This window comes from Balaenoptera musculus, chromosome 11, assembly GCF_009873245.2.
Source record: "Balaenoptera musculus isolate JJ_BM4_2016_0621 chromosome 11, mBalMus1.pri.v3, whole genome shotgun sequence".
NCBI lineage: Eukaryota > Metazoa > Chordata > Mammalia > Artiodactyla > Balaenopteridae > Balaenoptera > Balaenoptera musculus.
Window position 1 is genome coordinate 87,509,987 of NC_045795.1, and position 23,494 is coordinate 87,533,480.

The window sequence follows — 23,494 nt, forward strand, 5'->3', positions numbered from 1 at the left end:
TTTACCTTATTTTGTTTTTTAAAAAATATAAACGACTTGCCCAGTCTGAAGTGTAGTTCAGTCCAAAATCACTCCTCTCTACTCTATATTAAAACACATTTTCTTCTTTCAGGAATTATCAGCCTCGGTGGATGGAGACTACAAATAAACTCACACATGATCCCTTGACTGAGACTCAAGTTTCTAGCAAAAGTTTCCACTGGATCCTCATATTACTATTCTCCAAATGGGAAGATAATTTGCTGGACTAAGCCAATCCTGAGATTACAATTGGTACATTTATTGTGATTTTTCCCCTTATTCCATCATACGAGATTCAAATATTCTACTGGACCATTTTTTACATGAAATATTAGAGCAGATAAGCAGAGAACTACGCGGCATTTATTGAATATACTAGTCTTTTTTTAAAAATAAATTTCTTTTATTTATTTATTTTTGGCTGTGTTGGGTCTTTGTCGCCACGCATGGGCTTTCTCTAGTTGCAGCAAGCGGGGGCTACTCTTTGTTGCAGTGCGGAGGCTTCTCGTTGTGGTGGCTTGTTACAGAGCACAGGCTCTAGGTGAGCGGGCTTCAGTAGTTGCGGCACGTGGTCTCAGTAGTTGTGGCTCAAGGGCTCTAGAGCGCAGGCTCAGTAGTTGTGGCGCACCGGCTTAGTTGCTCCACAGCATGTGGGATCTTCCCAGACCAGGGCTTGAACCCGTGTCCCCTGCATCGGCAGGCAGATTCTTAACCACTGCACCACCAGGGAAGCCCTGAATATACTAGTCTTAAGCCAGAACTGTAAAGTAGCTTTTACGAAACTCTCTATCTCATTGATTTCTTTTCTTTTTATCTTTTTCTTTTGTGGCTGGCCCACGCAGCGTGTGGGATCTTAGTTCCCCGACCGGGGATCGAACCCGCGTCCCCTGCAGTGGAAGTGCAAAGTCTTAACCACTGGACTGCCAGGGAAGTCCATCTATCTCATTATTTCTAATTGGTTTCTTAGGTACATATCATATTACCTACATAATGGACTAAAGCAACAGTCTACCTCATTTACTAAGACCTCCTTTACTAAGTATAGTGGATGATGTTGGTTGTCTATTGTGCATCCATTTCCTCTCTCCTTTATTTCTAAGATGACCCAACTTATCGTTGAATTATCCTCTCTTCCATCACCTCGCATTGTCCACAAAATCCAGGGAAACCTGACCATATTCCGTGTTCCAAAAAAGAGGCTCTTAAGTTGTTTAAGCCAATTCTCCTAGCTGGTGATTGGTTTAGGAATGAACACACAGCCAATGAGATTTGAGAAGTGAATTGCAAGATGTTTTAGAGAAAGGAAGAATGAACAAGAACTAATGTGCTAGCCACTGCTGGTAGCCATTCTGTGACTGTAAGGGCAACCAACATGCAGAGAAAGTGAAAAGGTAGATAAGGGCAGAAAACACACCACAGAGAAAATGTGCCAGGACCTGAATATAAGGCACATAAATGTCAGCTTAGCTTTGGATGTCTTGCAATACAAGTGTTTTATTATTTGTGCAGGGTCACTGTTCCATACAGATAAAAACATTCCTATTGAAACATTAAGACAGTTGGAATATCCTGTGTTTTCCTGTCATGGTCACTTCTTACCCTGGGTCAGGTAGTGGCTGCTTAGAAAGGAGAAAATAAACTAGGACTTGTTTGCGGTCGACTTAGAGCCATACAGCCACATGGGTTAAGTGTCCCCAACCCATCTCCATATCATCCCACCAACATGTAGAACTTGACACCTGGGAAACTTCAACTTGGTGCTACGTATACTAACCTAATCCTGTTACAAGATGGAAGAGTTAGAACACGGAATGACTCATGCTATTAAACCATGCCTCCATTTTGTTCCTGACGGATCCTATAACCTTACCATAAAATAAGTGTCAATCTAATCACACATAATGCACACGCAAACTTCACATTCTTTTGAAGGGGTTCATAATAAGCTCTATATTTTTAATATTTGTCTTTGCAAAGTTTTTCCTCTCTGCAACATTTTATATGCTGTACAAGTTTGCACTGAAAATTATTTCAAATTCCAGTTTTTAAAATAAACAGAATATATTGCCATTTGCTTTTCACAAAAGTGTTCAATTCCTATTAGTTTTACAATGTTTCTAATGATTAAACTGCAAAAATATATTCACTGAGCTTACATCTTCCCATATTTAGTAGTACGTTTTGTAAAATCATTTATTTCTGCTTTCTGAACCCTGCTTTCATCAAAATACCTAGTATTTTTTTTAATAAAAGGGATTTGAAAACAAGTTTGGGGAAAAAAGATAATCTAATTTTCCTACAAATAGACTCTAAATAAAGGTAACATTACTAACCTTTCTTTACCCAAATTGAGCAGTACATCAAATAAATGTGCTTACAAATTAAAGGCAGCAAACATGGTACATCATGTTATTGGAAAGGATAGAATAACACTGAGGAAGTCAAGTAAGCCTGGGTTTATGTGGTTTGTCTAATGCAGTAATTGCAAGTTTTCCCAGTAGACAGTTTCTTTCTGCTTAGTAAAGACCATAAAGAAAGATACAAAATACTATTTTCTAGAGGTAAGGGCAGACAGAAAAGGAGATCTCTCCTTGTTACGGTTAAGTGAGTAAATGGTTACTCTTAGGAAAAAAAGTGAAATATTTCATTATCATATCAGTCAGTTTAAAATACAGTTAAGAGTATATTATGCCACCAACTTCATTGCAAAAATTTATTTTCTTAAATTCCTTCTATGCTAAATATCCTCATTTAACAAAATGTAGAGCAGAAAAAGTTGGACACTGGGATTCTGCTAAAACCTCCTACTTCACCCCCCCCCCAGTCCCAATAACAATAACTTTTAGAGAGATTGAAAGTTAAAAATCCAATATGCCCGAAGTGAAGGCTCACCATAGTAAGTGAGACGCCCCCTGGCGACATTTTTTCCTCGTGAATTCTCAGCAATGCATTCATAGGAACCTGCATCTTCCTGTTGGAAGTTGGGGATTTCAAGCACACCATTGGACTTCCTCAATTTAATTTTAGTGGAAAAAGGCAGTCCATCACTTCTTCTCCAATTAATCTGAGGTACAGGACTAAGAAGAAATTTCTCAAGTTATTTGCTATTTTAAACAGAGGTCTGGAAGCCTTTTAGGCTTGACAAAATAAAACTTTCTTAGGATAGAACAAAAAGGCACAGATTTTCAAATGCAGAACACAGACAGTTGTCAGTCACATAAACCTGCAAATGCCAAGATTTATCTCTTTAAGTTGATATTTTAATAAAATAAACTGTGCATTTTCTCTAGTTAACTCATGATTTAGAGAAAAAAGTCTAATGTATACTCACTGTATTATAATACAACAAATGAACAAGCAAAAGAAAAATAACACCAATTTAGTTTATGAATTAGGCAGGCATAGTCATTTTCTGGAAATCGCCTTTAAAGTTTCAACTAAATTATACATGGTGCATTTCCCCCTGTATTTAATTTTTTCTTTGCTCTAAATGAAAGAAAATTTTAGAAAATAAGGAAAAGAAGAGGCTGTTAAAAGCTATCTTGATCTCTTACAGCAACCTAACATTTTAGCATATCGGTGTAAATGTTAATAAAACTTACTTTCCAAGGCAAAACCATTCCAACTTCACAGTTGAACCTTTAGCTGCTGGAAAGAGTTTCTGGAAACTGAACTTCTATTTTCGGTTCATATTCACCACCATCACTCCTGTGAATCCACAATACAAAGTTAATGGTTTCAACGTTTCCTTTGGAATTGTCCCATTTTTCTTAAAACTTTTTTTTTTTTTTTTTTTTTGCTCTATTTGAACTAACTCTTCCTTATGATTTGAATTACTCACTAGCCGTCTGGTAGGTACTTTTAGAAGCAGTGCTACCTTGGGCCAAACATGCAACATTAATAAATATGTGGGAACTTTGGATTCCGTGATTCCTAGGTTACAGCTTACAGAGCAGTTCTGAGAAAACCACTAGGCCTTTTACATTATATAAAACGAGAGGCTTTTTTATTCTGTATTCAATTTGGAACATTTCTAGTCAAACCGAAATATACAATGTATTATGAGTTCTTAAAATATCCTAAAGAGCAAAATTATGGGAGGAAATTTACTTAATGGTACCCTGGTAGCACAGACACCAATCTTAAACTTATTGACTACCAGGAGACAAGAAATGGTAACTTAATAAATAGGAAAGGTCAAATTCAATTATAAACTGACTGGAAAGTATTTTGTGGCCATGGCATTGTGCTGGATCAGATACAGTTTTGCATAAGTGGGAGTTACCCAGGCTTCCAAATCTGCTTTCTCTGAAGTTCATGGGCTCCCTTGAAACAGTCATTGAGGGGCTGAAGAAACATCTATTTTTCCCTTTTTCCCTCCAGTTTTTATTGAGGTATGACTGACGAATAAACACTGCATGTATTTAGGTTGTACAAAGTGATTTTTTAGGGCGTACAATGTGATGATTTCATAGTATGTACACATTGTGAAATGATTACATCAGTCAAGTTAACACATTAACACCTCACAATTACTATTTTCAATTTTTAAAATTAAAATTTTTTTCTGTAGTGAGAACACTTAAGATCTACTCTCTAAGCCAATTTCAAGTACACAACACAACATTACTATATAATCACTACACTGGTGAGGGTAGGGGAATGGGGGAGATGTTGGTCAAAGTGTACAAACTTTCAATTATAAGATGAGTAAGTTCTGGGGATCTAATGTACACATTTTTTCTTTTAATTTTCTTTAGAGATGCTTTTTAGTCTATAACAAAATATCCAGAGCTTTAATAACCTCAAGCTGGCAAAAGTCAGGACCAGTGACGTCACGGGAACGCAAGGTGAGCCCCAGGCTCAGAGGGCCTCGCGTTTGGCTTAATGACCTATTGCCACCATCTTGAAATTCTTCATAATTTTTGAACAAGTGACTCCTCATTTTCATTCTGCACTGGTCCCTGCAAATTAGGAAGCCAGTCCTGAGTAAGAATTATGTACAGGGACCTATGGTTGATGGAATCATTTTAGCCATTGTACTCATAAATATGTTTTCTTCGAAAAAAAATGATAATTCTTCAGGATATACTTTTTCACCTTTTCCCAATTTGTTTTTTCTTGTATTCGCAACAGCATTTCCACTCAGAATTGCCCCTTGAAACATTTCCTACCGTCAGAACGTAGCACCAAAGGAGTTGGAGAACCCAGCACTCCTGGCGTTTGTCACCATACTAGTCACCACACACGTGTAATTTCCCACATCCAATGGTTCCACCTTGGCTATGTAGAGGTGACCTTCTCTTGAGAGACAAATCTCCGACTATCTTCTTCGACAAATGATGGATATTCATTGAAGATCCAAGCATATGATAGTTCTAATAAAATTTTTAGAGAAAAGAAATTCCATCATGAAGGAAAATTTTCCACAGTATATTAAATATATCTGAAATCACCTTTACTGCAAAGCAATGCTGAGTGTCTTTATTGCAGGTCATGAAGAGAAACAGTTATGAGACATGATGCTGTGTTCATTCTGCACTATTATGGAGGTCACTGCTGATTAGCATTCTTGTGGGAGCAATATTATCACTGTCATCATTATCCCTGCTCCAGATACCTCCTAACAAGTATCTCTGGCTTCTGTCTTGCTCCCTTTTAATTTGTATCTCCATACTACATGTCCCATGATCTTTTTTTTTTTTTTTTTTTTTTAAAGTATCTGAGGGTGGTAACAAGCAAATTGGATCTTAGTTTCTTTTTATTTATTTATTTATTTATTTTTGGCGTGTTGGGTCTTCGTTTCTGTGCAAGGGCTTTCTCCAGTTGCGGCGAGCGGGGGCCACTCTTCATCGCGGTGCGCGGGCCTCCTCACTATCGCGGCCCTCTCTTCTTGTGGAGCACAGGCTCCAGACGCGCAGGCTCAGTAGTTGTGGCTCACGGGCGTAGCTGCTCCGCGGCATGTGGATCTTCCCAGACCGGGGCACGAACCCGTGTCCCCTGCATTGGCAGGCGGATTCCTAACCACTGCGCCACCAGGGAAGCCCCCCATGATCTTTTAAAATTCCCAATCTCATCACGTCAACTCCTGACATAACACTTCCAGCAATTCCTCGGTAGTCTCTGGAATAATGCAAAATTGCTTAACATGAAAATGAGACCCTGCATGGTTAGGCCCCTGCTTATGGCTTTAGCAACTGAGAAGCCCAATACTCTTTCTTGCACCTGGGTTTTTATATATGCTGCTCTCGGAGGCTGCAGTGTCCTTTTTCTCTGTCCAAGGCTTCTTTCCTTTTCAACACCAAACCCCATTCTGTCATAACTTCCAAATGTTTTCAAAGCTTGGTTCCAACATCAAGAATCACCTCCTCAGAGAAGACTTCCTTAACCCTCGTCCTCTGAGTAAGTGCTTCTATACAGAGCAACTCTATGCTTATACTACTTTAAGTACTTACCACTTTTTATGCAATGATCTATTTACTTATCTGTCCTCCCACCACTCGGTAAACAAATAATGTCAAATTTTATCCTGCCTGCCTTCCCCTCCTAAAATTAGCAAACTGAAACATCCAAGAACATTTAACAGTCTTCAATAAATATTTATTGAGTTAATTAAGTTAAAATTATGCTACTATCTCCTACATCAGGTCCAATATTAGAGTTTTCCTGAACTTTGGGATCAAGGAAAACTAACCTTCCCCAAAGGAACTGTTGTTTTCCTCCTCTGAGATGAGGACTAAATAATACTATGCTGCTTTGTTCTAGATGTCTATATTTTTTAGAAGCAAGTTGTTATTTAAGTATAGTTATTGTGGTTGGTTTATTTGATTCCTTCTTTCTGTGGCCCTATTTTCTTTTACAATTCCACTAACCTTATGGCACTGGTTCATACTGTAATGCTTTTTCCAAGAGAATCTTTAGAAAATATATGTAATCAAAATCAATTTTAATGAATAACAAGTTCAAAAATGTATTTAAGGCATAATTCCAATGGTGAAGGGTCTTTCTGCTTGGTAGAGGGGGACAGTACGTCAGTACAAAAATAAACAATGAGATATTGGTCAGGAACGGGTGAGAGTTACTGTGGGTTTCAAAGGAAGGAGCGGCGACATTCTCAGGACTGAAGAACAGGTCTTAAAGAACAGGTAAATATGAAGGGACAAAAGTGCTCCAGGTGGAGGGAAGAGCATGTGTAAGGGGAACAGGGTAAAGAGCAGTTAAGTACCTGATGGAAATGAAAAATGACTGTCTCTCTTCCACTTTCAAAGCAAATTCTGATGATTCCAAAGGTTAGCAGGTCAATGGCATACTGTGCAGATGTTCAGAAACAATGGTTCGTAATCTCGAACTGATCTTTATGTCATGCTATCATATCAGTAGAGAGTTTCATGAAATTCCACTCAGTCATGTGATAGAGCATGAAATCTAAAGTTGTTTGTTGGATTGTACGGAAAAAAATGTATCTCAAACATCCACTCCACAATTGGCTTCCTGTCTACCCTGATGGTGCTTTCTCTTGCACTAGTGCTAAACAAACCACAGAGTTGAAGAATGCTGGTAACGTAGGCTTAATTTGTTCTGGGATGGTTAAAACTGACAGCTGTAAAAGCAAATAAACCTTTAGGCTCTTCCCTTGGCCCTAAGTATCCAGTCCCATCCCAACATTCCCCAAGCCCGCATAAACTCACCTTGTTTTACAGGAAGCAAAGTAATCTTATTCTGCTTTCCAAAGTGTTCTATTTATGAAGTGAATATGACTGTACCTCTCCCTTTAATCCAGGGGGAGTAAAACATCTACTGCTCCCTAACATAATAGACCTTAGCTGGGTATTAGAATAAGTCAATCTTATTAAACTAGTTTATACTAAAGTGAGAATGGCTGATGGAAAAAACCGGATTCAGAAATCCTAAATCTAATAAATTCATGAAAGAAAGAATATTATACAGCAAGAAGAAATGTATGAAACAACAGCTACATGCAACAACTTGGAATAAATACTACCTATGTAATTTTGACTGAAAATGTTCGATACCAAATAAAACAAGACTGCATTGTAGTATTTCTTTTAATCCCAAATTAAAATTAATACTACTTAAATATTGTACTATTATTATATTGTTAAAGAAATATTGTGGCAGCTTTGCCTATATGACCTAGTAATGACTGTTAAGAGAAGTAAGGGAAGGATATCAAAATTAAAATCATTTTAAGGGTGCTCCCAAAATGAGCATGAAGAAGTGCATATGTAAGAATCACAGAGTGGAGGAGAGGGGCAAGATGGCGGAAGAGTAAGACGCGGAGATCACCTTCCTTCCCACAGATACAGTAGAAATACATCCACACGTGGAACTGCTCCCTACAGAACACTCACTGAACGCTGGCAGAAGACGTCAGACCTCCCAAAAGGCAAGAAAATCCCCACGTACTTGGTAGGGCAAAAGAAAAAAGAATAACAGAGACAAAAGAATAGGGACGGACCTTCGCCAGTAGGAGGGAACCGTGAAGGAGGAAAGGTTTCCAGGCACTAGAAGCCCCTTCGTGGGCAGAGACTGCGGGTGGCAGAGGGGGGAAGCTTCGGAGCACAGAGGAGAGCGCAGCACAGGGGTGCGGAGGGCAAAGCGGAGAGATTCCCGCACGGAGGATGAGTGCCGAGTAGCACTCACCAACCAGAAAGGCTTGTTCTGCTCACCCGCCGGGGGCGGCGGGGGCTGGGAGTTGAGGCTCGGGCTTCGGTGCTAGCCGGGAGGGAGTCCAGGGGAAAAGTCTGCAGCTGCGAAGAGACTTTTCTTGCCTCTTTGTTTTCGCGGCGCGCAAGGAGAGGGGTTCAGAGCGCCGCGTAGATTGAACTCCAGAGACGGGCGCGAGCCGGGCTATCAGCGCAGACCCCAGAGGCGGGCGCGAGCCGCGGCTAACAGCACGGACCCCAGAGACTGGTAGGCGACGCTAGGGCTGCTGCTGCCGCCAACAAGAAGCCTGTGTGCGAGCGCAGGTCACTCTCCATGCTGCCCCTCCCGGGAGCCAGTGCAGCTCGCCACTGCCAGGTTCCCGTGATCCAGGGACAACTTCCCCAGGAGAACGCACGGCGCGCCTCAGGCTGCTGCAACGTCACGCCGGCCTCTGCCTCTGTAGGCTCGCCCCGCCTCCTCCATACGGCTCCCTCCCCACGGGCTGATTGAGCCATAGCCTCCAAAGCAGCTGTTCCTTTAACCCCGTTCTGTCTGGGCGGGGAACAGATGCCCTCAGGCGACTTACATGCAGAGGGCGGGTCCAAATCCAAAGCTGAACCCCGGAGCTGTACAAACAAGAAGAGAAAGGGAAATCTCTCCCAGCAGCCTCAGAAGCAAGCGGATTAAAGCTCCACAAACAACTTGATGTGCCTGCATCTGCTGAATACCTGAATAGACAACGAATCATCCCAAATTCAAGAGGTGGACTTTAGGAGCAGGATATATTAATTTTTCCCCTTTTCCTTTTTTTGTGAGTGTATATGTGTATGCTTCTGGGTGAGATTTTGTCCTCTATAGCTTTGCTTCAGTTCACCATTAGTCCTAGGGTTAGGTCCGTCCGGTTTTTTTTGGTGTTTTGTTTTTTACTTAAAAAAATTTTTTTCCTAATATATGTTTCTTAATAATTTTTTCCGTATTTTCTATTTTTAGAAATTAAAAAAATTTTTAATAAGTTTTTTCATATTTTTTTATTTTAAAAATAAAAATTTGTTTCTGAATAAATTTTTTCTTAATAATTTTTCTTTCTTATTTTTACTATAAAAAAATTATAAATCTATTTTTAAAAATTAAAAAAAAATTTTTTCTGAATACCATTTACTCTTAATAATTTTTTTTCTTATTTTTTATTATAATAGCTTTATTTTATTTTATTTTATCCTCTTTCTTTCTTTCTATTTTTTTCTCCCCTATATTCTGAGCTGTGTGGATGAAAGGCTCTTCATGCTCCAGCCAGGCATCAGGGCTGTGCCTCTGAGGTGGGAGAGCCAACTTCAGGACACTGGTCCACAGAGACCTACCAGCTCCATGTAATACCAAACAGCGAAAAACTCTCAGAGATCTCCATCTCAACATCAAGACCGAGCTTCACTCAACGACCAGCAAGCTACAGTGCTGGACACCTTATGCCAAACAACTAGCAAGACAGGAACACAGCCCCATCCATTAGCAGAGAGGCTGCCTAAAATCATAAGGCCACAGACACCCCAAAACACACCACCAGACGTGGACGTGCCCACCGGAAAGACAAGATCCAACCTCATCCACCAGAACACAGGCAATAGTCCCCTCCACCATGAGCTTACACAACCCACTGAACCAACCTTACCCACTGGGGACAGATACCAAAAACAACGGGAAACTACGAACCTGCAGCCTGTGAAAAGGAGACCCCAAAACACAGTAAGATAAGCAAAATGAGACAACAGAAAAACACACAGCAGATGAAGGAGCAGGGGTCAAAACACACCAGACCTAACAAATGAAGAGGAAATAGGTAGTCTACCTGAAAAAGTAATTCAGATAATGATAGTAAGGATGATCCAAATTCTTGGAAATAGAATAGACAAAATGCAAGAAACATTTAACAAGGACGTAGAAGAAACTAAAGAGGAACCAAGCAACGATGAAAAACACAATAAATGAAATTAAAAATACTCTAGATGGGATCAATAGCAGAATAAACTGAGGCAGAAGAAAGGATAAGTGACCTGGAAGATAAAATGGTAGAAATAACTACTGCAGAGCAGGATAAAGAAAAAAGAATGAAAAGAACTGAGGACAGTCTCAGAGACCTCTGGGACAACATTAAACGCACCAACATTCGAATTATAGGGGTCCCAGAAGAAGAAGAGAAAAAGAAAGGGACTGAGAAAATATTTGAAGAGATTATAGTTGAAAACTTCCCTAATTTGGGAAAGGAAATAGTTAATCAAATCCAGGAAGCACAGAGAGTCCTATACAGGATAAACCCAAGGAGAAACACGCCAAGACACATATTAATCAAACTGTCAAAAATTAAATATAAAGAAAACATATTAAAAGCAGCAAGGGAAAAACAACAAATAACACACAAGGGAATCTCCATAAGGTTAACAGCTAATCTTTCAGCAGAAACTGCAAGCCAGAAGGGAGTGGCAGGATATACTTAAAGTGATGAAGGAGAAAAACCTACAACCAAGATTACTCTACCCAGCAAGGATCTCATTCAGATGTGATGGAGAAATTAAAACCTTTACAGACAAGCAAAAGCTGAGAGAGTTCAGCACCACCAAACCAGCTTTACAACAAATGCTAAAGGAACTTCTCTAGGCAAGAAACACAAGAGAAGGAAAACACCTACAATAACAAACCCAAAACATTTAAGAAAATGGGAATAGGAACATACATATCGATAATTACCTTAAATGTACGTGGATTAAATGCTCCCACCAAAAGACACAGACTGGCTGAATGGATACAAAAACAAGACCCATATATATGCTGTCTACAAGAGACCCACTTCAGACCTAGAGACACATACAGACTGAAAGTGAGGGGATGGAAAAAGATATTCCATGCAAATGGAAATCAAAAGAAAGCTGGAGTAGCAATTCTCATATCAGACAAAATAGACTTTAAAATAAAGAAGATTATAAGAGACAAAGAAGGACACTATACAATGATCAAGGGATCGATCCAAGAGGAAGGTATAACAATTGTAAATATTTATGCACCCAACATAGGAGCACCTCAATACATAAGGCAAATACTAACAGCCATAAAAGGGGAAATCGACAGCAACACAATCATAGTAGGGGACTTTAACACCCCACTTTCACCAATGGACAGATCATCCAAAATGAAAATAAATAAGGAAACACGAGCTTTAAATGATACATTAAACAAGATGGACTTAATTGATATTTATAGGACATTCCACCCAAAAACAACAGAATACACATTTTTCTCAAGTGCTCATGGAACATTCTCCAGGATAGATCATATCTTGGGTCACAAATCAAGCCTTGGTAAATTTAAGAAAATTGAAATCGTATCAAGTATCTTTTCCGACCACAACGCTATGAGACTAGATATCAATTACAGGAAAAGATCTGTAAAAAATACAAACACATGGAGGCTACACAATACACTACTTAATAACGAAGTGATCACTGAAGAAATCAAAGGGGAAATCAAAAAATACCTAGAAACAAATGACAATGGAGATACGACGACCCAAAACCTACGGGACGCAGCAAAAGCAGTGCTAAGAGGGAAGTTTATAGCAATACAAGCCTACCTCAAGAAACAGGAAACATCTCGAATAAACAACCTAACCTTGCACCTAAAGCAATTAGAGAAAGAAGAACAAAAAAACCCCAAAGCTAGCAGAAGGAAAGAAATCATAAAGATCAGGTCAGAAATAAATGAAAAAGAAATGAAGGAAACAATAGCAAAAATCAATGAAACTAAAAGCTGGTTCTTTGAGAAGATAAACAAAATTGATAAACCATTAGCCAGACTCATCAAGAGAAAAAGGGAGAAGACTCAAATCAATAGAATTAGAAATGAAGAAGGAGAAGTAACCACTGACACTGCAGAAATACAAAAGATCATGAGAGATTACTACAAGCAACTCTATGCCAATAAAATGGACAACCTGGAAGAAATGGACAGATTCTTAGAAATGCACAAACTGCCGAGACTGAACCAGGAAGAAATAGAAAATATGAACAGACCAATCACAAGCACTGAAATTGAAACTGTGATTAAACACCTTCCAACAAACAAAAGCCCAGGACCAGATGGCTTCACAGGTGAATTCTATCAAACATTTAGAGAAGAGCAAACACCTATCCTTCTCAAACTCTTCCAAAATATTGCAGAGGGAGGAACACTCCCAAACTCATTCTACGAGGCCACCATCACCCTGATACCAAAACCAGACAAAGATGTCACAAAGAAAGAAAACTACAGGCCAATATCACTGATGAACATAGATGCAAAAATCCTCAACAAAATACTAGCAAACAGAATCCAACAGCACATTAAAAGGATCATACACCATGATCAAGTGGGGTTTATCCCAGGAATGCAAGGATTCTTCAATATACGCAAATCAATCAATGTGATACACCATATTAACAAATTGAAGGAGAAAAACCATATGATCATCTCAATAGATGCAGAGAAAGCTTTCGACAAAATTCAACACCCATTCATGATAAAAGCCCTGCAGAAAGTAGGCATAGAGGGAACTTTCCTCAACATAATAAAAGCCATATATGACAAACCCACAGCCAACATTGTCCTCAATGGTGAAAAACTGAAACCATTTCCACTAACATCAGGAACAAGACAAGGTTGTCCATTCTCACCACTATTATTCAACATAGTTTTGGAAGTGTTAGCCACAGCAGTCAGAGAAGACAAAGAAATAAAAGGAATCCAAATCGGAAAAGAAGAAGTAAAGCTGTCACTGTTTGCAGATGACATGATACTATACATAGAGAATCCTAAAGATGCTACCAGAAAACTCCTAGAGCTAATCAATGAATTTGGTAAAGTAGCAGGATACAAAATTAATGCACAGAAATCTCTTGCATTTCTATACACTAATGACGAAAAATCTGAAAGTGAAATTAAGAAAACACTCCCGTTTACCATTGCAACAAAAAGAATAAAATATCTAGGAATAAACCTACCTAAGGAGACAAAAGACCTGTATGCAGAAAATTATAAGACACTGATGAAAGAAATTAAAGATGATACAAATAGATGGAAAGATATACCATGTTCCTGGATTGGAAGAATCAACATTGTGAAAATGACTCTACTACCCAAAGCAATCTACAGATTCAATGCAATCCCTATCAAACTACCACTGGCATTTTTCACAGAACTAGAACAAAAAATTTCACAATTTGTATGGAAACACAAAAGACCCCGAATAGCCAAAGCAATCTTGAGAACGAAAAATGGAGCTGGGGGAATCAGGCTCCCTGACTTCAGACTATATTACAAAGCTACAGTAATCAAGACAGTTTGGTACTGGCACAAAAACAGAAATATAGATCAATGGAACAGGATAGAAAGCCCAGAGATAAACCCACGCACATATGGTCACCTTATCTTTGATAAAGGAGGCAAGCATATACAGTGGAGAAAAGACAGCCTCTTCAATAAGTGGTGCTGGGAAATTTGGACAGATACATGTAAAAGTATGAAATTAGAACACTCCCTGACACCATGCACAAAAATAAACTCCAAATGGATTAAAGACCTAAGTGTAAGGCCAGACACTATCAAACTCTTAGAGGAAAACATAGGCAGAACACTCTATGACATACATCACAGCAAGATTCTTTTTGACCCAGCTCCCAGAGAAATGGAAATAAGAACACAAATAAACAAATGGGACCTAATGAAACTTAAAAGCTTTTGCACAGCAAAGGAAACCATAAACAAGACCAAAAGACAACCATCAGAATGGGAGAAAATATTTGCAAATGAAGCAACTGACAAAGGATTAATCTCCAAGATTTACAAGCAGCTCATGCAGCTCAATAACAAAAAAACCAACAACCCAATCCAAAAATGGGCAGAAGACCTAAATAGACATTTCTCCAAAGAAGATATACAGATGGCCTACAGACACATGAAAGAATGCTCAACATCATTAATCATTAGAGAAATGCAAATCAAAACTACAATGAGATATCATCTCACACCGGTCAGAATGGCCATCATCAAAAAATTTAGAAACAATAAATGTTGGAGAGGGTGTGGAGGAAAGGGAACTCTCTTGCACTGTTGGTGGGAATGTAAATTGATACAGCCACTATGGAGAACAGTATGGAGGTTCCTTAAAAAACTACAAATAGAACTACCATACTATCCAGCAATCCCACTACTGGGCATATACCCTGAGAAAACCATAGTTCAAAAAGAGTCATGTACCAAAATGTTCATTGCAGCTCTATTTACAATAGCCAGGACATGGAAGCAACCTAAATGTCCATCGACAGATGAATGGATAAAGAAGATGTGGCACATATATACAATGGAATATTACTCAGCCATAAAAAGAAATGAAATGGAGGTATTTGTAATGAGGTGGATGGAGTTAGAGTCTGTCACACAGAGTGAAGTAAGTCAGAAAGAGAAATACAAATACAGTATGCTAACACATATATACGGAATCTAAGGGAAAAAAAAAAAAAAGGCCATGAAGAACCTAGTGGCAAGACGGGAATAAAGACACAGACCTACTAGAGAATGGAGTTGAGGATATGGGGAGGGGGTGGGGTGAGATGTGACAGGGTGAGAGAGTGTCATGGACATATATACACTACCAAATGTAAAATAGATAGCTAGTGGGAAGCAGCCGCATAGCACAGGGAGATCAGCTCGGTGCTTTGTGACCACCTAGAGGGGTGGGATGGGGAGGGTGGGAGGGAGGGAGATGCAAGAGGGAAGAGATATGGGAACATATTGTATATGTATAACTGATTAACTTTGTTATAAAGCAGAAGCTAACACACCATTGTAAGGCAATTATACTTCAATAAAGATGTTTAAAAAAAAAAAAAAAAAAGAATCACAGAGTGGACTGTGGTAGACACAGAAGGGTCCCAAGTAGGTCTCACTTGAGAAGAACGTACTGCATGGCACACAGTTAACTGATGGCCCCCAGCCACTGGTGCATGCGAGCTGTGGCTGCACTTCCCCAGGTTGCTACCTGCTAATAGGGGCTCCCTGGGGGTGTTAATGCTGGCACTCCTGCAGGATTCCTCACAAGGGCAACTACGGCTTGAGGACTCCCCATCAGAAGGGCCACAATATTTTCAGAACTGTGCTGTGCTCTGGCATTCTTCCTGCCCAAGTTTTCCTCCCCTCTCTGTTCAAAGCTATCAGACCTGAATCTCAGTCTGAGTCTCCCCCTACCCATTTCTGCTCGCTCCCCCCTTTATCCTTCACAGGCACATCCTCAGGTCTTTTTTTTTTTTAATGTCTGATTCTCTGATGCCATCTTGCAGTCTCCTTCTTAGGGGACCTGAACTGACATGGTGTTGCTGAAATTGAGTGACACACTCGCCTGGGTATTAAAAATTGCCCCTCCCCTTGGAGGAAATGTCTGTTTTCACTGACTGCCTTTCAGATAACTGTCCTTCTCCCTATGTTGCATCAAGATAGTCCCCTCACCTCATCCCCCAAGCTCTTCAAATATACAAACCAATCCCTGGTTGATTCTTAGTACCTGCCCTCCAGAGAAGCCCAGACAAGTCAGCATCCCAGAGTCAGTGTAAGCCTATCCTGAGACCACCACCCAATCCCCCCACCCCAACAAGCAGAGAAGGAAAAATTCCACCATTTACAGAAAGCTCATCTTTCTGGGCTAAGTTACTGAGAAGAAGCCTTAAACCATTGGCTTACAATGGCCTACCTACTGGAATATGATGTAACTAGAATAATACAATGGTCTTCCTCCACTACTTCTTCCTCAGAAAAGCAAGAGAAAAAAAAAGATCTTTAACTAACAACACAAAAAACTACCTCTAAGGTTTTGAGTGGAATAAGCAGAAGAAACAGGAAAATTAGGAAGAAAAACCACTCTGGGGATGGAAAAGGTTGTACTGAAAACAGATTTTGAGACTCAGGCAGGTAACCTAGAAGTAAATGCCCAATACGTGGGTAGAGATGTTGTAACTACAACTTTAAGAGAGAGCCTGGGCCTAATAATCGTAGGCAGAACAGTGGCCCCCAGAAGTCTACATCCTAATCCCTAAAGTCTGAACATGTTACCCGGTGAGGCAGAAGGGACTCTGAAGATCTGATTAAATTAAGGATGTTGAGATGGGAAGATTATTCTGGATTATTTGGGTGGGCCCAATGTCACTGTAAGGGTCCTTATAAGAGGGAAGTCACTGAAAGGACATGTAATGCCAGAAGCAGAAGTTGTAGTCAGAGAAAGATATTTCAAGATGCTAAACTCTTGGTTTGAAAATGAAGGAAGGGGCCGTAAGTCCAGGAATGTAGTTGGCTTATAGAAGCTAGAAAAGGCAAGAAAACAGATTTTCCCCTTGAGCCTCCAGAAAGACAGCAGACCCACCAACATCTTGATTTTCCGTCAAGTGAAACTGGTTTCGGACTTTGGACCTTCAGAACTATGAAAGAATAAATTTGTGTGTTTTAAGCTACTAAATTCATGGTAATGCATTACAGCAGCAATAGGGAAATAATATACATGGCAAAGGGAGTCTGCAGATGTGATCAAGTTGAGAATCTTGAAATGGATCTGGGAGGGCAAAAATGTAATCACAAAGATCCTTATGAGGAAAGAACAGAGACCGGAGGGTCAGAACTATGACTAAGAAAGCAGAGAACAGAGTGATGGGATTGCTGGCTGGGGGCCAAGACTGCCAAGGAATGCGGGCAGCCTCTAGAAGCTGCAAAAGTAAGGGAACAAAGCCCTTGATTTTAGCCCAGTGAGACTGGTGTTGGACTTGAAGGGGAGCAGAATATACCACCCCAAAATATGCCTCTTTGGCATGAAGATCATTTTAAGTTGATTATTTTTAAGAAGGAGCCGACAGAAAAAGCTCTGAAAACTTAAGTATAAGTTACACTTTTTAAAGAGACGTTTACATTTAAAAGGGGAATCTCTGTTTGTAAGGACACCTCTCTCCCTGTACCAGGAAGAAAAGGATGACTAAAACTCTTCTCAGTGGAGAAGACAAGAACTTAAATCTGCATAATCCCTTACCCTTGTTTACTCTGTACTTTTCCTGACCACCTCCCATAACAGACCTCCTCTGCCACACCCCAACATTTTCTTTTTCTTTTATATTTAAGGTGGTGGCTTGCGCCATTTCAGTTATCCTGGGTAACTCCTATGTATATATGAGAGACACACACACACACACTACATATATAAAAAATACATATATATACATAGAGAGAGAGAGAGAGCGAGCTTGGAAGGGTAGAGGGAAAATTATTTTTCTTCCTTCACAGGCTTCTGACCTGCAGGACTTTAAGATAATAAACCTGTGGCGTTTTGAGCCTCAAAATTCGTGGTAATTTGTTGCAGTGGCAACAGGAAACGAATACAAATGATGATGACAGCTAACAATGAAGTGTTCACTATGTGTCAGGTACTAAGTGCTGTAGACACAATTTTCAAAGAAAAGCAAACAACCAAGGACAAAAAAGTGGAGAAAGCCTAAGCTCCTAATGCCTAAGGAAGAATTAGATTTTACATAATATGTTTATAAAATCAATACAATTAGGGAGGGGTAATTCCAAAAGTGGTATCAAACTAGGATAACCTGAAAGCAAATGAATTAGTGATTGATAGTTCTGTACAAAGATTCAGACCCTTAAAGACTTATGGAAATAAATCAAACCTGTATTTAATATGGCATACACTGTCATGAAAGGTACACAGAATTCTGTAGCACTGACCTACCGTTCTTTATAGATTTTCTCATTGAGATGGAACGAAATATAACTTTTATGTCTTAGAGTGAAGAGAGGGAAGATCTGCACTATTTCATTTATTGCTTGCATGTCTTTGTTGAAATATATATGGCATCACTCTGATGAAAACATTAAAAAATTATTGATTTACTGTGTACTGAATAAAGTAAAAAATACCTGCCGTAATACTCTCAGAGTTTATTCACCATAAAAATCTGCATTGCAATAAATGTTAATTGTATACTGCAAATAAAATATATATCAAATCAGCATTCTTTGGAGACTTTTCCACATCATTTTATGCACGATGATAAATAAAAAGCTATAATAAAAATAATAATTTTATATACTCAAACAAGCTAGGCTTTACACAAACCTTCCAACCTCCTGTGTATAATGTGCATGAGCACATTGTCCCAAAACTTCCTGGCTGCTGGCGTTTCTATTAACAATGTTACGTGAATATCGGGAATGTGAAATATTTTTTTATTAGAGGACAAAGAGGTTTTAACCAATCAAAGCCATAAATTAAACAAGTGGAGCACTGAAACTCTGTTTTTCTAAAAAGTAATATTTGATGGAGGACATCACTCCTCCAATCACATTCCTTCCTGAGTCACTTAAGTGTAAGGCCAGTCAATTTAACATGAAATATGTCACCTTAGTGTTTACCTGAAGATACATTAATACACATACTACTGACATTGAAGGGTTTATTTCTAGTTCCATTATAAAATTCTATTATGAGGGATATCTAATCCTTTGTATAGGCATTTTGCTAGAAGAAATTCTGTCAAATAAAATTGCAGTTGGGCAAATTTGTGCAAGTAACTTTGGCATTTTCTGTAGTGCCAAGTGGGAAGTCTGACCTGCTTTTTAAATATTAAACATATTTAAGTATGTTTAAATAAAACATATTTAAAAGGGTCTGAGAGCTTGCTTGATGTCACTCAAGATTTTTATCTTGATTTTAACTGATTCATACAAGTTGGGAAGGAAATTTTGCTATAGAGCTTACACATGACACCACACTGATGGAGGGTCTGGGACACACTCAACAATCTAAAATGTAGAAAACTGAAGACAATTTAAGTTTCAAAGAAGAACAGATCAATGGTTAGGAGTGAAAAGTCTATACCTTGAAGCAGAAGGCATCTATCACCACTTCTATCATTTCAGTGTCTTGTCTTTCAAAGCTTTTTTGTAAGTTGTTGCTTTGGGTGACAATATTATGTATATAGGTTTCCTTGTTTAGCCCATAAATGTCTGCCTAATCCATTCTGATTCAGAGTACTAACAAGCCTGGCTTGTGAAGGTCCTAAGATTAGGAGAACAATGATCAGGGAGGGAAAACACTAAAGGTGACATTTCTTTCCTCCTTTCATACTTGGGGGACCACGGGTCAGCAAGGAATAACTAGGAGGTCAAGCCCAGACTGCTGCCTGCTTTGTAAACTACATCTTTTGGAACAAACTCACGCCCATTCAATGGCTATTGTCTAGGGCTGCTTTCAGGCTGTAAGAGTAGAGTGAGTAGCTTCCACAAAGACTACATGGCCCATGAAGCTTAAAAGATTTATCTGATCTTTTAAGAAAAAGGTTGTTGACTCCTGTTCTAGGTTAATATTATCTCTAGACCAAATTATGAGTTTGGCAATCTTTTAAGATCTCTTGTCTTATTTATTTTTACTCCTCTCTTCTTTACAGGGCTGTCATATTGTCCTACCTTTGTGAAAAAATATTTCACAAAGGTCATGCAAGACCATTAGCCTCTTGTACTCTACATTTCTTTGTTTCTCTCTCTTGCTTTAGTCGCTACCATTAGGGACTACATACCAGCCATTACATTGTGTAATAGAAGCTTCCAAGAAATAATGCAGCCCTGTGACCACCACTTTTAGTTCTACTATTTTCTTTTAGGAATGGGGAGTATTTTCAGTGGGTACCCGCATCTTCCATCACATTCTGACTGCACTAGGCACTGACATCCTTGTCTTCATTTTTAGGCTTCTGCCAGGGAAGCTCCTCTCCTAACGAGTGCCTTCATCTCTCTCCTGGTACCTTGGCTGCTAAAACTGATACGGTGCCAAAGTGAAGCTCTTTCTTCCGTATTTGTTGAGGCAAAAATGTGTGGTGCCCTCTAGAGGCCATTTGTATTTTTGCTTGTATATACACATTCTTCCTTTTTCTCATGAAGAACATGTATTTATTTATTTATCCAGTGAACCTCCTCTCTCTCATCCTTAGTTCAAGTTGTTTTGCTGGGACTGTCTCCTTGCTGCGAGGAAATTTCAAGATGAGGAAATACAAGTGGGAGCTAAGTACAATGACACTCAATACCTGATGCCGAGCAATGATTGGGGTTAATGCGGAGACGGACTAGCCAAAACATCGGCAAGCCATTTAAACGACATACTTCCTTTGCGAGGGTGCTAAAGAAGCAAGGCATTGCTACAGAAAGTGGTTCAGACACTCATTAGAGAAGATGACGGTCTAATAAGGACAGGATGGAGGTTACCGTGATGCTTTATAAGACATGACAAGACCTTCATGCCACAGACCCAAACTGCATTACTTATTCCCCAGCTCGTATGAGGACTTGCTGGTATCGTGCTGACACTCAATTCAGGAAGAGCGCCCCAAAATGGCAGAGTCGGAACTTAACGTAGAAGAGACTTTGGGAATATAATGCATTTCTTCTGGGCTTCCTCATTTTATTATTAAAATGTACGTTGGGGGCTTCCCTGGTGGCGCAGTGGTTGAGAATCTGCCTGCCAATGCAGGGGACACGGGTTCGAGCCCTGGTCTGGGAAGATCCCACATGCCGCGGAGCAACTAGGCCCGTGAGCCACAACTGCTGAGCCTGCGCGTCTGGAGCCTGTGCTCCGCAACAACAGACGCCGCGACGGTGAGAGGCCCGCGCACCGCGATGAAGAGTGGCCCCCGCTCGCCGCAACCGGAGAAAGCCCTTGCACAGAAACGAAGACCCAACACAGCCAAAAATAAATATAAATAAATAAATAAAAATTTTTTTTTAAATGTACCTTTCCAGAGTTCAGAGACCCTGAAAATGTTAGAAAGCGATTTTAAGATTAGCTCTAAACCCAAATGTTGCCAACACTAGAAGCTTCGCTGCCACCACCTGCTTGTGCAGCTAAAAGAAAATGCTTTGTAATAAACATTTTGGCACACTGCTACGCTTGATACAATGTGCACTTTGGTGCACACATCTTAAATATATGCCAAATCCTTCTGGCCAGGTTTGCACTTGCTTCATCACTTATACTGAATAATGGACATTTTTTTATGACTTCAGTGACAGTAAATAACATTTTCTTTTTAAGTGCAGTCCAGGAGAAGGTAAAGAGTCCTACAGCTCATGGGAGTGCTAATTGGAGCCAATTATAATTTGATTGACCTGCCTTGCTTATTAAAATGATATGCAAAATTTACACTGCCCTTACAAAATGGAAATTTCTTCAGTACAAGCTAACTACAAGAAGCCCACCCTTTAATGAATCCAAAGGTGGTGCTTCTGGGTTATAATTCGCACATCACTCTCAGAAGCTAATTCAGAGAGGGATTTCACTGGGTTGCAAATACTACAAAAGAAGTCTATGGAGGGGGAAAAATGTGCAATAAAATAAATGAAATAATTAAGGGCTAGCGAATAAAGGGGCAGCATCACAATAACTCTGTCCATTCCTCATCAGGTCTCATTTTCTTTTATGAAAATTAAATGATTTCTTACGGAATGTCACGGGGACTGATATTTCCCTTCTTGCCATGTGGGTGATTTTTTAAAGCAGAATAAATGTTCATTTTCACTGGTAAACAGAAATGAAGTTATTAGCAGAAGATAAAGTCATTCCACCAAGTCACAGGGGTCTTCCAACTGAGGACAACAAATGAGTCCTCAGGAAGCTGGAGAAATTAATGTTTCTCCTTCCCTCCCTGTCCAGCCTCCAGTGACACACACAAACACACACTCAAACCCACACTCTGTCATACACACACACACAAAGTAGTACTACTACTTAACTATTAGTAACATATCAAACTGTTCATCAAAATAGGGTTAAATACCATTTAAAAATGTATTTTAAAATGGATCTTCACCCTTCCTGATCTAGCTTTTCTGAATAACACATTTTAGAAAGTGGTGGTTCCATTATAAATTATACTACTAAAATAGTCCTAAGTCACCTGATTAAAAAAACAAATCAAATAAATCAAACCAAAATCAAATGAATCCAAATCAAATAAGTATTTGATTATGGAAGGATGTGCAATTATGCCTGAATAACTGAAATAAACATGGTAACAAAAAACAAGGCCCAAAGGAATCAATCACCAAAAGTAATTCCCTTCCTTCAAATCTGTAGGGCTCTATAAATGCCAATTTCTTTAGGCACTAAAGGATATGCACTGGAGATTTCACAGCCGCCTCAGGTTCAAGTCAAATATAGATAGTAGTTTGCAGGCTTTCAGAAAAGTGATAGATGACAAAGTCAGAAAAACAGCTTTTAGACCACTTCACGTTTCCCTGCCTGCTATGCTAAATAACACGTGTATAAAGGCATACATCGCTTTATTGAGTTTCACTTTATTTTGCTTCACAGATATCCTATTTTTTCCAAATTGAAAGTTGGTGGCAACCCTGTGTTACGTGAGTCTGTCGGGGCCATTTTTCTAATAGCGTTTCCTCACTTCCTGTCTCTGTGTCACACTTTGGTAATTCTTGAAATATTTCAAACTTTTCATTAGTATTATAGTTATTATGGGGAACTGTGATCACTGATCTTTGATGTTACTACTCTAAGTGTTTAGGGCATCCACATAAGACAGCAAGCTACTGGGGCCCAGGGCAGGCCACCCCAAAATATGCCTCAATGGCATACTGATTATTTTGAATTACATTAAATGGCCAATGCAAGAGGTACACTCTGAGCCTCTTTTCTATCTCCCTGAAAGCAGGAAATACATTTCTCATGTGAAAGGTACAT

General features: G+C 39.4%; 1 protein-coding gene across 1 annotated transcript in view; it reads right to left on the reverse strand.

Annotated features, from left to right (window-relative positions):
- Nucleotides 1–23,494, reverse strand: part of CNTN3 (contactin 3) — a 331,266-nt gene that overhangs the window by 93,456 nt on the left and 214,316 nt on the right. Inside the window, 7 exon segments of the mRNA XM_036867699.1 lie at nucleotides 2,914–3,098; nucleotides 3,624–3,673; nucleotides 3,675–3,719; nucleotides 3,722–3,729; nucleotides 5,196–5,235; nucleotides 5,237–5,322; nucleotides 5,325–5,399. Of these exon segments, the coding sequence (XP_036723594.1) occupies nucleotides 2,914–3,098; nucleotides 3,624–3,673; nucleotides 3,675–3,719; nucleotides 3,722–3,729; nucleotides 5,196–5,235; nucleotides 5,237–5,322; nucleotides 5,325–5,399 (489 nt within the window).